General features: G+C 45.9%; 2 protein-coding genes across 2 annotated transcripts in view; one reads left to right on the top strand and one right to left on the bottom strand.

The window, feature by feature from the left end:
- The window catches only part of LOC144753457 (gamma-aminobutyric acid receptor subunit pi-like), a 518,120-nt gene that overhangs the window by 170,955 nt on the left and 331,205 nt on the right, over positions 1–15,960 (top strand). The window lies entirely within an intron of this gene.
- LOC144755020 (uncharacterized) lies at positions 2,130–8,330 on the bottom strand. The gene is made up of 5 exons (XM_078643460.1): positions 7,117–8,330; positions 4,443–4,542; positions 4,240–4,338; positions 3,958–4,098; positions 2,130–3,789 (listed from the first exon to the last, which is right to left on the bottom strand). Exons 1-5 carry the CDS (start codon positions 7,372–7,374, stop codon positions 2,132–2,134), a joined length of 2,256 nt encoding a protein of 751 aa, XP_078499586.1. The 5' UTR covers positions 7,375–8,330; the 3' UTR covers positions 2,130–2,131.

Below are 15,960 nucleotides of genomic sequence, written 5' to 3'. Positions count from 1 at the left end.
GCTTGCTCAATTTCATGGGTAGGAAATTCAGGGTGTCTATGAAGCGTATTTTTAAAGGACATACCGTCATCAGCATCAGTTTAGACCCCTGGGTTATGAGTTCCACCTGTATCTTTTCACGAATCATGTCTCGTAGAATAAAGAAGGAGTCATAGGCTTTCGAGTTGTGGGCTAGCATGGTATATCCTTGGAATTTGGCCTGAATGAAAGTGCTCAGGAAATCACCAACGCACGTTCGTCCCTCAAACTCCCAACTGTCGTCGGAAGTTAGATGGTGCGCGTAAATGTAGTTAGGCTGGTGTACCCCCGTCTCTTGTGTGCACTCTATATCAAACACTATATAGTCTTCGGTCTTGGTCTGAGATGGACCTTTAACCATATAACACTGATGGTTGGTACCGGCTTTGTAAGATACATGGCAACGGGGACATATCATACCTTTGCACTTGTGATTCACTGCCACATACCGCCCACACTCGCTACAGTCCTTTTTAGGGACGCAGCTGTAAGATTGCTCGTGTATGCTCAAACAGTTTTGCGAGCGACAAAACAACCTACAGATGCCGCACCTCACCTTTAGGGTAGCGTCTTCTATGCAGCCGTCCCTCTGACACATCTTACAACACATTTCACACTGGTGGTATGTTTTATTGTTGTATATATGATCGCAGTGGGCGCACACATATTTGGCCCCCAGAAAACCTTTAAGGTTCAAGATACCGTAAAAATGATTTTCCATGTGGAGGACATATACGGTCTTGTTTCTCACAGGTTCCCCGGTTGTAAAGTACTTCCAGGAACCGCTGTGATAGAGAACTTTCACCGTCACGGCGAAATAGTTCTCAAAAAGACCTATATCACCAAAGCCGACCATTCGGTCAGGAGGTATTTCAAGAACCTCATGGGCTTCAGCAGCTCTAGACATGATGACAGCGTCAGGGGTCTTGCGAGTCATCAACAGACCCACGATGCTGGCCGCCAGACATGTATTGGCAGTGGCGTTGCTAAAGTTGAGCAGCCACCTCTGTTTCTTGCCAATTATTTTACTGTATAGTACGCTCTTTAAGGGTCTGGAAACACCCCCCTCACGCCCCCGTACAATGAGGGCTATGACTCTAAACGTGCCATAGGCGACTAGTTCAGCCTTACTCTGTAAAAGCCTTGAGAGGTTTTCTAAAAATTGCACAGCATCAAAAACATCTCGGGTCTTCCGCCTGGTGAACAACGGTGTGTCAAAACCCTGCCCCTGGAAGCGGAGTTGGAAAAAGTCATTAGGCCCCACAGCGTGTAACAACCTTACTATGAGCTCCTGCACAGCCTGATGTATAGCCAGAACACCGTGAGTGGTTGATGTTATTTGATGTAGGTTAACAAATCTAAACTCCTCATAGTGTTCTACGGCCCTAAACCTCTCTACATTGCGAGTGTAACTCCTAACACTCTCTAAAAACAAGGGCTCTGGGCCCTCATCAGTAGGAGTGTGATTTGTGGAGGTGTTCTCTGATGTGTCACTTTGGGAGGTCAGGTTGGTCCCTGTCTCAGAGGTCCTTGTAAACCTGCGGGTAGCGCATATTCTAGCCTTCTTGAGCTTATTTATTAAAAGCCGGCGTTGCTTTGTACTATTAAGCCACTTTTGTTTTTTTTTACGGGCCCAGGCTTTTCTAGATACCAAGCCCCAGCCTATCTGAACAGGTAGGTCGCTGTCGTTGGATGTCTTGTTCATGGAGGCCCCCGCTACAGTTCCACCCCTGGGTCCTTCTGAATGTTGCGTTGTTTGGAGTTTTGCCATCCCCCCTACCCCCTTTAAATGGCCGACCCTGGGGATGTTAGACCCTGCCCCTATGTATTGTCGGTGGTGAAGTGCTGGCTTATATGCTTCAGGCGTTGATCTTGAAGCTGTGGTACCGTGGTTGAAAGGGTCTAGGGAAACAGGGGTGTCTTGTTTGAAGGGTTCTATGGAAACATTGGGGTCTTGTTTGAAGGTTTGTGGGGTACCAACTGGGCGTTGCTTGAGCAGTTTTAAGAAGCGTGCAGACTTTGTCACTAACCTCTGGACCGTACGGCTATATTTTGAGGGTCTCTTATGAGCACCAGTGGTTGTGGGGGTCTTTAGGGGTTGGTGCTTACATAGTCATGAATGTGTACCTTGTATGTCGGCCACAGCCGCCTGACACATCTGTATGATGTCTTTTTTACAAACCCCAACCCTGGCCACGACCAGATGTTGGGCCTCCCTCTTGTTGATGAGATTGGAATACCCCATATCCATTCTTATGAGTGCACGGTTCGCCTGCCGTTTTAATTTTCGAACCGCCATCTGTATCTCTCTTACGTGTGTCTTCAATACATCTTCTGTGTTTACAGACCCATCTTGTTCCTGCTTAGGGGGGCACACCTTGCGAGGTCTTATAAATGGAGGCACCCCCCCAGTCCCATCTATACTGCAACCCTCAAAGACGGGGTTGGACACGGGTCTGTACACGGGCATGTCCCATGGGATGGACACGGACCTGTACACGCGGCTGGCAGAGGTGCTGGCCTCGGGTTTGGACACGGTACTGTACACAGGATTGGCAGAGGTGCTGGCCACGGGGCTGGACACGGGACTGTACACAGGGTTGGCAGAGGTGCTGGCCATGGGACTGGACACAGGACTGTACACGGGATTGGCAGCTGGGCTGGACACAGGACTGTACACGGGGTTGGCAGAGGGGCTGGACACGGGGGTGTACATGTGAATGGCCGTGGGGCTGGTAGGGTCGTATGCTCCTGGAGGGGTACTCGGGGACAAAGGGTATGAGGATTGTGAGGAGGTGTCGTTGTAATCCTGGGGCCTAGTTGAAATGTCGGTGGTAGGGTGTGGTGCCTGGTTACCTGTGTTCTGTAAACCCTCTGTGCTCAAAGACCCTTGGTACACCGCTTCTGGGGTTCTACCTATGGTGTCTACCAACCCCCTCAACGCCTCAAGAGAGTTGCTAATCGTGGTAGAAGGACCTTCTAGGGGTTGCGCAGTATCACCTGTTGAGACCCTAGGCTGTGCCTGAACACTTACAACCGGTTTTGGGGGCTGTTCAGGGGCGTGCACCTCTACATGTACAGTTATTCTATTTGGCACTGTCTGGGGTTTCAGGACGCTTGGTGGATCCGGCGTTGCCTTAGGGTTGCTGAGGGTCTCTGCTAACTGTAGCTTAGGGACCCCCGGTTTCAGCTTCAGATGTTTCCTTGAGAGGCGCGATGTTTTAGGGGGTTGTGGTGGCGACGCCTCTTCTACACCCACAGGTGCAACTAACACCTCCTTGGGGCTCAAGGTTGTATAGGTCTCATTCAAGGGCTTAGCATCCTTTTTTATAGATAAATCTAGGGGGCTAGCTTGGGGCTCAGGGGTGCTAGGGCTTTTCTTCTCAGGACTTAAGAGCTTTGCCTGACCCTCTTGGAGCACCTCCGGTGTCTTCTTCTTCATGTTTAACTGTTCTGTTTGGGGATCTGTGAATACCTTACAGGCCTTCACACGTTTTAAAGGTTTGGGGAGGTTCTCTGAGTCCCGCTGTTTCTTCTTAAGGGAGGCCTGGTTTGTAGGCAGGCCTCCAGTGTTGACCCCACCCCTGTGCAGAATAGATTGCTGTAGTTGGTTGTTCAGCGTGTTGCTTGGTGTATAGTAGGTAGAGAGTTTTTCCTGGCGTACACGCCTACTCACGCCTTTCGCGCCGCTTCCGTTGTTCTGGACGGATGTTGTTATGTCCGTTAAGGGCGCCACCGACCTCTCTTCAGCAGCATGTTTCTGAGCCGCTTCTAAAATATAAACAGAAAATATATATATATTAGAGAAAGCATAAAAAAAACAACACATACAAGCACCAGCGGACTACGTCCTACACAACCACCTTTTTTGATATAGGCTTTGCTACAAGCAGCTGTAACACCTCTAGTACTTCTCACACCCTTTTGTAAAAAACACACCTGAAAGAGGTCTTTTTGCAGCTCCTTTCTTTGACAGTGGTCCCACTTTAGAAGTTGAAGCTTTCCTCTTCAAGGGGATTTCTTTTGAACCATGCGCCGCCTCTTGGACCTTGACGACGTCCTGGCATAGCGTAGGGACACCTGTAAAAAAAAAATAATACCCAACATTAGACATCTTTTCTGATGATTACCTCTATACATCCTCAGGGTCAGGACTCTGGCCTACCCCACCAACTACCCAGCGTCTTAGACAGTTTAAATAACAGCTGTCTTTTTATTTACCTGTAGGAACTGAAGTGTTTTGCACAGTGTTCAGAGCGTCTTGAGCCTCGATGTACTCCATAAAATCGTCAAAAGCTTGTTGTAGGTCGGGGTCATAAGCTGTAAAAGCATACACACATGAGAGCCCATTAGAAAAAAGAGAACTTCTGAGAGACTGGTGTACAAAACTACGTAGAACTACATAGCTTTAAATATATATATACCTGGCTGCGGGGCTGACAAGTGCCCAGCGTTGCTATTTATTACAGCTGGGGCCAGCGCAGGGGGCACATTGGTGACGGTTGCATTTGCAAGGTCTTGCACCTGTATTAAACATAAAAAAAAAAAAAAAAAAAAGCAGCGGTTTTAGTAAACGCCTTTCTTAAACAAAAGTATCACAACTTCAAACAATTCTTGTATACATTTAAAACCTGATAAGCGGGGTGCACCAACACACATTTTTAAAAAAGCGTTGCAAGTGCTGCGCTAAAACATATGTTAAAAAACAACCTGCGCCATATCCTTTGCTTATGGGGTAAACCACTTTAGGTACACATGGCCCTTCTGACATTTAACCACTACCCTATATACCGGTTACTCTTTTGTAACATGTACATGCCACTTTTCTCTTGTAACACATTGTTTAATAACTCTCACATTTTGAGTGCTTTAAATAGTTGCGCCATTGCCACAATTGCCTACATAACGCTTATTCTTGTGCTTGAGTGTCTGCCTTATATCACAGTATTATAGCTCTAACTGTACTTTGTTTTCTCTTGTAACCTGCACACTTGTCACTTTATTTATTACTCATGTAACTTAACGTTTGCTTTTGTAACCGGCACACATGTCACTCCCCTTATGTTTTGCAACTGTGTCTTATGTAAAGCGCTCTGACACCTTCGGGTAAAGTCTGCGCTAACAAGCAGTATTTTTTCTGTTTGTATCTTTTATGTAACACCTGTAATCCTGAGTCCCTATGTTTTGCAAACAGGTTCTTGTGTAAAGCGCTCTGACAACTTGGGATAAAGTCTGCGCTACATTTTTTTCTACTTGTATCTTTTTTATATAACTCATCCAATTCTTAGTGCTTATGTCTTACAAATGGGTCATATATAAAGCGCTCTGCCAGCCTTCGTGTACAGTTCGCGCTAGCTAATAAAACACAAAAAAAAAAAAAAAAACACCTCGGAGCTGCAGTGCAGGGTCCGCCCCCTCCAGTGATATCACCAACTCATCACTGGTGATATCAGTGGAGGGGCGGACCCTGCCCTGCAGCTCCGTGGTGTGTTTTCCTGTTTGTATCTTTTTATGTAGTGCATGTAATCCTTAGTCCTTATGTTTTTGCAGCAAGTTCTTATGTGAAGCGCTATGCCCCAGGCGTGTCCCGCTATTGTGAAGCGCCCTGACACATTCGGGGTAAAGCCCAGCGCTAGATAATTCTCAATAAAAAACCACACCGGGGCTGCAGGGTTAGGGCCGCCCCTTCAGTGATGTCACCAACTCATCACTGTTGGGGGCGGTCCTTACACAGCAGCCCCGGAGAAGCTCACGCCGCCATGCTGCCTGCTGCTGGATCCACGTGGAGCCCGGGGCTGGTATATACCCTCACAGCCCCCAAGGACACCGGAGCCCTACACCCCTCACCCTCGAGCAGCGCCAGCAGCAAGCGGGCTCGTGGGGGATTATTTTTTAAAAAGAACGGCCGCGGAGGCCCAGAGACACCGCGACCCCCACCCCCAGAGCAGCGCCCGAGGCAAGCGGGCTCTGGGGGCCTTTTATTTACACCAGGAGCGGCCGCGGAGGCCCAGAGACACCGCGACCCCCACCCCCAGAGCAGCGCCCGAGGCAAGCGGGCTCTGGGGGCCTTTTATTTACACCAGGAGCGGCCGCGGAGGCCCAGAGACACCGCGACCCCCACCCCCAGAGCAGCGCCCGAGGCAAGCGGGCTCTGGGGGCCTTTTATTTACACCATGAGCGGCCGCGGAGGCCCAGAGACACCGCGACCCCCACCCCCAGAGCAGCGCCCGAGGCAAGCGGGCTCTGGGGGCCTTTTATTTACACCAGGAACGGCCGCGGAGGCCCAGAGACACCGCGACCCCCACCCCCAGAGCAGCGCCCGAGGCAAGCGGGCTCTGGGGGCCTTTTATTTACACAAGGAACGGCCGCGGAGGCCCAGAGACACCGCGACCCCCACCCCCCAGAGCAGCGCCCGAGGCACGCGGGCTCTGGGGGCATATTTTTAAAAATAACGCTGCACTAGGGACCCAGAGACCCCCAGGACACCCCAAGGGACTATGGCGCCCCACCAGGAGCCCCCCTGGACAACTGGCCCCAGGGTTTATTTATTTTTTTAAATACAAGGCCCTCAGGACCCCCCAAGGAGCAGCAAGGACCCCGGAGCCCTCCATGGACCCCTCCAACTCTCTACAGCGGTTTGGTGAGTGCAACCAGGCATTATTAATTTTTTAATTATATGCCCTGTATATTATTTAAAGCCCCTATGGTACCGTTACAGTGTGGTTAAATGTTTCTATGAGCTGTAAAATACCCTGTTCCACTCTGCATGTACCCTCCTAAGGCCTACAACATTATGCCCCTTAAATACATAGCCTGCAAACTCTACCCTACGTCACCACCCCATTAACACTAAATACCTACACACATAGCTTTTTAAACTCAACAAAACCTTTATTCATTTTAAATACCTTTACATTACAATTCAGGTCTTTTTAAACTCCATCCTTCAACAAAACCTTTATTCACATTAAACACAGCACATCGCCTTAAAGATTAACAGTTTACAATCCACACTACATAGTACTATTTTTTAAAAGTGCAACTTTTTTCCAAACTACATGTACACCCTAATACACCATTGCGCCATCCATTATTTACCTTCTCTACATGTTGACAGGCGGTGTCAATCTGGGAAAAGTTGCTCCGGTCCATTCTTGCCTTAAGTTCCTTGGGTTGGCTCCAAAACAATCCAGGCCAGTCACTCCCCAAAGGTTTTGAAGGGCTTGATGGTGTAGAAATCCACAAAGGTTTTCTGACTGGGTTGTAGATGCAGGAGTCCTCCAGGTACAGCAGAACAATCCACGCCAGTCGCTCCTCAAAGGGGGTTTTTTGAATGGGTGTTTGGCAGTGTTCCATGAGGGGCCTTTTTATACCTGTCCTAGCATGCTAATTAGAAGCCCCCCACACCCCTTTATGACTTGAGGGGTGTTTAGAACAATGTCATGGTGGCCTTTGGATGGGAACCTTTTTTTCTATCCTTGTACAGTATAAACAGTACAACATTGTTTACTTTGACACCTGTTACTCAAACTCAAGGCCTATCCTGGGAAGAGTGGGGTTAGACAATGGGGGCCGGTGTAAAACTCTTCACCCCTACGTGACCCCTTCTCCTGGGAATTAGGGAGCCCGGGAACAGAATCTACCTTGGGACTCATATGTCAAATTTCCTGCCAGCCACGTCAAATTGGAACTAAACTGTCAAAATTGAGACCAGGAGTTTAAGACGTGAGGACCCTTTACAGCTTTGACACCTACATGACACATTCTTCTTCACAGGCCCTGGGCTGGGGAACTCAGGACTGCCCCAGCAGCTGTTCAAACATCAGCTGGCTGCAAACCCCCAGTTTTAAAAATGCACAGACATTTCCAGCCTACAACCATGCAGTTTTTTTCTATGCACTTTTAAACACATACACAATTACCACATGTTTTTGCTGCCCTAGCTGTTAAATTTAAGGCCATAAGTTTAAGGCCAGGACTGTTTAAGGTCAGATCAAACCCTGGTCTTAAACAGTCCTGGTCTTAAACTGTCAAAATTGCGACCAGGAGTTTAAGACTGTGAGGACCCTTTACAGCTTTGACACCTACATGACACATTCTTCTTCCCAGGCCCTGGGCTGGGGAACTCAGGCCTGCCCCAGCAGCTGTTCAAACAGCAGCAGGCTGCAAACCCCCAGTTTTAAAAGTGCCCAGACATTCCAGCCTGCAACCAGGCAGTTTTTCTATGCACTTTTAAACACATACACAATTACCACATGTTTTTGCTGCCCTAGCTGTTAAATTTAAGGCCAGAAGTTTAAGACCAGACTGTTTAAGGCCAGATCAAACCCTGGTCTTAAACAGTCCTGGTCTTAAACTGTCAAAATTGCGACCAGGAGTTTAAGACCAGACATGTCAAAAGCTGTCAAAATTGCGACCAGCCTTTTGCGACCAGACATGTCAAAATTGCGACCAGGATTTTTTGATGAGTGGTATCCCGGCTTACTACTCACTCCTCCAATGAGAGACAGGGAAGAGAGGTGTGTTGTGACTCATCAGATGTAGCCGAGTTGTTTATTCAGTATTTCTTTATTAACTTCAACTTGCAGGTAAGTAAATATATACATCAGTCTATAAGCCAAGTGAACCTATTACACCAGCCCCACTAGGACTAGCCTGCCTGCTGCTCAGCCCATCTCCAACGGTCACCACTCATCCACACAGGCACCCAAGCATTCCATGCATCACAGTCACACCAACATTTCAATACCAACTCTCACTCAGGCCGAGCAGCTAGGAGGCAGCTAGGATGGGAAGCATACATAAATACAATCAGGATAGAACAAGTCTGCTTTGAAGAAAAAAAGTAAAAATGAACATACATCGTAAGCATACTTTATATGCATGGATATAGCTACAGCTATCTATTAATTAGCAAGTGTACCAAAATTAGGAAGACTTGAACATTTTACAAGGAGGGCAAGGCTTACTGTCTTAACCGTATTTGATTTTGCTCACTCTTTTTAATTCGCAGCCACCTTGTAAATACACCCTGTTTACTGCATACATAGTCCTGATGTAAATTCAGCCGCACTAATGCTTCACGTCTCATCGATAAAAACATAATGTAAGCTTTCAGAGCCGATTTGACAACCAAGGGTTGGAGACATAGTGGCTTCAATATGCAAAACAGCCCTATAATTACATATGCATGCACACGCAAGCCTCATTTATGTCCTCTACGTACTTCATACAGAACACAACACCCACAGAGGTAGAAATCATGTTGCCTGGGAGCTACATTCATGAGGCTTTTTTCATAGACATGGCCGCTGACCACTTTTCATCATTTGCTAGAGTGCGAAATGCTACGCCATTTCTAGAAAATGATGGCCTATGTTTTATCGGTTTGCCAAGGCTAACATGGTGGCCTGAGGCTACACCATCCCATTGTGTCTGCTTGTGTTCTCTCACTTTATGCGTACATCCTACCCCTACTCATTCTCCTGCCAGAGGCAGCTTCTTTTATATCATTATATACACATTTATCAAAATAAATGAGACCCACTGTGCCAGAGTGGCTTTGTAAATCTATTTTTGTAAACTTTTTTCCTTTGCTTCTTGCTGTTGAAAAGGATCTCTCTTTATTCATTTCATGCCTGCCAACGTTTAGACTAGAATCCCTGCATCTCACTGTTCAGGCGGGCCTTTAAGAAATAAATGTAGGTTTTCTTCAGTTGATCTATTCTTTAGCCGTGCGCGGATAAAAGGTATCAAACGAGAGCGAATTGCAAAATGCGGATGAAACTGGTATTTAAAACATATCGCTCTATAGTGAATTGCTGCACTTAAAACACATTTATTTGTCATTTGTGGACTGTAGCTGGAGAGAAAATGCTGATCCTATAGGAATTTTAATTAGGGCTCCCGGTTTTATGGTATTTATTTTCTGAACATTTCCATCTGTATTTATCCATATTTATTTTTGGGAATTTTATATGTATTTATACATATTTATTATGTGTTTTGTGAATAAATGAAGCAGCAGCTCGTGCATTTCCAAATTTATTTAACCAATAAATGTGCACTCGTACTTTGATGCCTGTCCGATTTTAGCACATTTAGCAGCCAAATGTAGTAAAACTATAAAGCCACATGAAAAGATTTATATAATAGCGCTAACATGTTAATATGCAGTTATTTGAGGAAATGTGATGTGTTTTTACTACATATCTCAATCTGCATGAATGTTGGTTAGGAATTAATTAAAAACAAGGAGAGTCATTGAGAAGATGCTCAATTTTCTGTATTTTTCCACTTTAAAAAATACATACAGATTGAAAACACATTGTGGCATATTTACAAGGAAATGTAGGTGCACCGAGCTGTGCCAAATTTCGGACTGCCGTGCTCCGACACTTCCAAACGCAGGGATGCGCCATATTTACAACAATACAATGCACCCCTGTGTTTTCCCCCAGCGCTGCTGATAAATTAGCTGCCTAGCGCCAATGTAGGCAGCGTTGCACCACAATGCAAGGGTGCCCGCGTTGCAGGGAATGCTTGTTTATGTGCAGGAAGGTGTCTCTTTCTGTACATAAACAATCAATAATGGTGATTTGCTACGTCTGTGTGTGCTGCAGGATGAAGCAAACAAAGAAGTAGCAAATCGTCAGTATTAACCCCTTCGATGCATGTGACGGAACCGTTCCGTCATCAGTCACGGCTGAGCTGTGCTGATGACGGAACGGTTCCGTCACGACCGCACCCTGTTCTGGAATGTCCAGCACAGGGGCGGAATCCTGCCTAACGGATACCTTCATGTACATAAACAATCATTAATGGTGTTTTGCTTTTTCTATGTGTGCTGCACACAGCACATATAGATAAAGCAAAAACTTGGAGAAATAAAAATATTTCTCCTTGTTGAGCCATTCTAACACATGCTTTTGCATGCTGTTAGTTTTTGGCGCTGCCACAGATATACAGACCCTTGTTAATCTTGGACAGCTTCAAAAAGCAATGGGTGTTTTGGTGTTACGCCCACAGCAACACCCAATGCAGGCCTCTTTCATGCAAAGTGAGGCATGTAAAGGGGTCATATCTATAAGGTGACATCAAGCATTAAGCCACAAAAGTGGCTTAATGCCACTTTGTAAATATAGAGAAGGACATTGCGCCACCAGAACATCACTAAAAGTGACATTCTGGTGGGGCTATCCCCTGGTAAATATACCCCATTGTTTTCTGTCTCTATTGATCTGTAAAAATCAGTAAGAATAGAAAACTGGGAGCCTTAATTAAAATCGGGTTTTGCTAGGCTATGCAATTCCCCTTGGATGTTTTCACTATGGATAATTAGTGTCAGCCTCTATCAATGCTGGGGATGATCACTGCTGAGGTCTTTTGGCATCCATAATTAATTTCTCTATGGGACTCAGAATTTTGATATTGGACTGAGAAGTTCTGACTGGCCATATTCCCTAAAGAAACCTTTCATCGGTTTCCTTTCTCATCGCCTGCGTCCACTGCCACTTTCTGCTGTCTTCCAGGGGCGGCTCCTTCGCAATGGCAGAGGAACGTTGCCCCACTGCCTCAGCCAGCAGCTGGAAAATAAAACAATATTGTTTATTTTTCTGCTGCCGGATGAGCCAGCATGTGTGGGGGATGGGTGGGGCAGGGCCGGGCAATGGGAGGGGGCGGAGTGATGTGCACTAACAACTGTGCATGTCTGTTTGGCCGGCCGTTTTAGGATTGCTAAACAGACATTCCCAGTCAGGTTTCTCCAACATGTCTGTATTGTACAGCCAGATTGAAGAAATAGCACAGATCACCTGACCTGATGGGAGCGTCAAAGCAGCCTGCTCAGGCCAATCCCCGGGCTGCTCTCATGCGAGCAGTGCGGGAATTGGATCGGATTCTGCTGCTGTCCCAACGACCAGAATGCAGAGAAACTCTGAGGCACGAGGCAGCAGAAGCAGCATGAGGTAAAGTTTCTAGTCTCCCCCCTCTGCGCTCCCCCCGTGCCTCCCCCTGCACGTTCCCCCAGGTACACCTTTCACCCGCCTCACCACTGCCCATATGTATTGGCCGTCACTGCTGTCTTCACATACTTCACTGAAGGAGGCGCCTACGAGACAATTGCAGTGTAAGCAATTAGCATGTTTGTGAATGTCCCTTAAACATGCCAATGTGCTGTTAATAACTCCACTAAAAGATAAATGTCAGCCCGCAAATAAAAACTGCCTTTGCAAGTTGACACCAGAATTCCATGTTGCCAAAGAAGATTTTTTTCTGTAGAGAATTCCACCTATCTTTTAATCTGCATTTGTAATATAATAATGGTTCGTCCACCTTCCCACACCGTCTGAAAAAAAGCGGGGGGTGTTAAAACTCTCCGGGCACTCTTGCATGTGTGGATTCTTTAGCATGAACCGACCCCCAAGGTACGCATTGTTTGCTTCAGTAGTTTTTGGGGTTCTTTGCGGATTTTTTAATTTGTTTTGATTGAGTTTTATGCATACATATCATACACCTAACTTTTACAACCTATAATTATGACCGTTATTACATATCGTATTCAACACATCCTAAGTGTTTGTTTCATTAGTTATGAAATATCCTGCCTCTTTTCATGGACCTATGCACAAGACCATTTCATTTCTCGCTAATGCATTTTCCACGACATCTCCCAGACCCCCCCCCCCCCGGAACAAACTCTATTATCTTCTGTAACATTGAAATTTTCTGCATGACTATTCGTTTTCTTAAGGGATAAATGTGTTTCCAAAATCTGTGAAGGCATCAGTATTCTCTCCAGCGAGTATTCGCGAAGGAGTGATTATTAGTTTCACTGAATAACCTCCTGCTATCTTCTTTAATGCCAGAAAAACTCAGACAAACGTTTCTCTGAGAATTAAGGTCATTTATGAAAACGCCTTGAGAATCATTTAGGGATTGGGGCCTTTGGGAAATCGGCCAAAATCAGCAAATGTTCCATCTTTTTATCCCTGTCTCCTATAGAGGTGGGGGGACTGCTAGGTTTTCGACAGTGGTGCCTCAGCTGCTCCACTATCTGAATCCTTGTGCTGGGAGCCTGTGTGCCAAAGGAACAGGGTGGCTGGCAGAAAAATTAAGCAAGCAATGGCAAAACCAGTAGGTTTTGCCTATGCTCAATCTATTGGCTTTGTGAGTGTCAGTTTTTGGTGTGTGCTGTAGCTGTACCTGGTCGGATGTTTCAAACTCAGTGTTGCTGTACTGCAACCGGGTGTGTGGATTGATTAGGAACAGCTAGTGGCAGGTACATTAGAAGGCAGGGGTTGTCTTGAGCGCACATGTGTCATGGAGGTAGGGCTACTTGAGACCCTATAGAAATGCCTGGGGAAACTGTTTCTGTCGTATCTCTGCCTCTCTGCTACTGTTCGGGATTTCGCTTTTACCCCAATGGCACATGGGACTCCCAGTCCCAGCATCCCCTGCTACCGCCACAGGTGCTGCGAGGTAAGCGTAATTTGAACAATGATATAAAACAACGCCAAAAAGCTGAGGTCAGAATAGATTACCGCTCTTATTAACTTTATTTCAGTAAGCGCGAGTGAAACTTCGTAAATGCGAGAAAATAGAGCGGAGATAACTGTCTACTCTAGAGGTATGCTTTCAAATCTTTGCCACCGTCGATGGAGATACAATGTTGCAAATCAACGCGTAATAAACAAGCTTTATCCTCCCTCAGAAAACTACAGCTGTAACGGAATAAAATAAAGACACGAGCGGCCCGATTTAAGAACGCCGTAAACACAGGTACATAAACACATATTCATTGAAGTAGACAAGTAAGCACCATGCAAAGATCCCCATAACATAAGGTACCATAATAAATCTCCATGTTTTGTAGGACGTGATGCCAACAACTTGCTGCGAAAAGCAGTAAAAAGATAAAGAAGAGGAATAAAGGTAGGGAACAGCTAAAAGACATACATGTCGTTTTAAACAAAGCAACTAAATCGACATTCTTGACAGGCTCTTTCTGTTTTCCAACAGAAATAAAAATTCCCTGAAAAAGAGAAAACCTTCTGTGCGGTCACTCAAAACTTGATGAGAAGATGACTATTGCTTCTCAGGTACAATTGGTAATAAAATGAGATAATAAAGGAAAGGAGCCCTCAAAATAGAATTTTAACTGCTGTATTGCACATCCATTACAGAAAAAACCAACGCTGCCACAATTTAAAAGCCCTGACGAGGTTTCGAAACGCGTCGGCACATGATCAAAGCACAGAGGAATGAAGAGTTCAATTTCAGCCTGTGAAATAAAGAAAGATTTCCTTTCCAGACAAACTTAATTCTAATAAAGAAGACATTTTTTCCCTGTGCACTCACAGATACTTGATACAGACACTTAAAAAGTCTAGGATCATTAATTTCGCCAGTTGAATAACATTGGTTGAGAAATACGCATGTATTGGATGTTCTTCTTAGGTTTGTTTTATAAATGTCTAATGTGATGTAATATGTTTTATGATTTAGAATGTTTTATAAATTGGTTATAACACAGATATGACTAGACACTTGTCTTTTTCGTACTGAAATGAATTAATGAAAAACAAAAAAAATCACAAAGTAAAAGGTATAAATAAAATACCGGTAGAAACAAAAAGCAATGTGTTTGTTCATAAAGTGAAATTGTGAATGCTTATGAAGAAAGCGAGGTAAAGGCCCATTTCCCTTTTTGAAAACGAATGAGGGGGAGGCGCCAGCCATCGCGCTTATAGAGCTGCCTCTGCCCCCGCAGCGCAGGAAGCGCGCGGGCCACGCCCGGGCCAAGGTTGGGCCCGTCTGCGCCTGCCCACGGCTGGATGAGGCAAGGAAGGGCCACCCCCTGAAGTCTAGAAAATAGTGACTGGACGTCTCTAGAACTGGATCTGGATTTTATCTGGAATATTGTTGTGGGATGATCTGTTTGTTGGTTGTGCAACCACCATCAACCACCCTAAAGAACTGAAAGCTGGTGAGATAACTAATGAAATAACATTTCCTTTCTGAAATCACCAGTTTGAACATTTCTTTAAGAGACTGGGTTATTGCGATAATAATAGATTTTAAAATCCGACGATCAGTAAGGTAGATATCTAACACACTTTGCTAGGGTTTGTGTAGTATATCAGTTATTAATATATCAGCTCCCATTATTGATGAGTGTATAATATTGTTTGCCAATGGTATATATTTATTGATGACTAGCATAAATTGATTGTTTTTTATTTTTTCTACTTGATTTTATTGGGTCCTACTGTTTATATTTATCCCCGGCCATTTCCTCACTTTTATCGCCTTTTGCCCAGGGTAGCAATGCTTATTTTGCTTTTTGCTCCTTTTTTCTCCAGCACTATTGCCACTTTATATATTTGCCATCTTACGGTGTGCTTATTGCAATTTTGCACACTGCTGACACCAAACTAGGGGGCTCATTAGGATGGCGGACGGACCTGCGTCCGTCCGCCACCCTAGAGGAGGAGGGACTGTCCGCAGGGGCAGCGGCGGTCCCTCCAGTGCAATTAGGATGTGACCGCCAGCCTGGCGGTCACATCCTCAATATTTAACATTGCGGTGGGTGCTGCTTGAAGCAGCACCCGCCGCAAGGTTAAATATGCATGCTTAGCATTTGCATGCCCAAAGCGGCAGGCACCGCGCGGTGCCTGCCGCTTCGTGCACGCAAATGCAGGGGGGTACTATAGGTACTCCCATGTGCACCCCCCACCCCCCACTCACCCAGGGGGCCCGCAATGGGCCCCCAAAGAATTCACCGTATGCCTTTCCACGGCGGAGAATCCGCTGCGGAAAGGCATCTGTTTTTCGCCATCCTAATATGGCTGGCCGTGTCTGATAGACACCGCCAGCCATGTTAGAGCTTTTCCGCCGCGGTCGGAAGGCGACCGCGGCGGAAAAGCTGCGGACCGATTTTGT

This window comes from Lissotriton helveticus, chromosome 5_1 (assembly GCF_964261635.1).
Source record: "Lissotriton helveticus chromosome 5_1, aLisHel1.1, whole genome shotgun sequence".
NCBI classification, from domain to species: Eukaryota; Metazoa; Chordata; class Amphibia; order Caudata; family Salamandridae; genus Lissotriton; species Lissotriton helveticus.
This window is presented reverse-complemented; position numbering and strand designations above follow the sequence as displayed.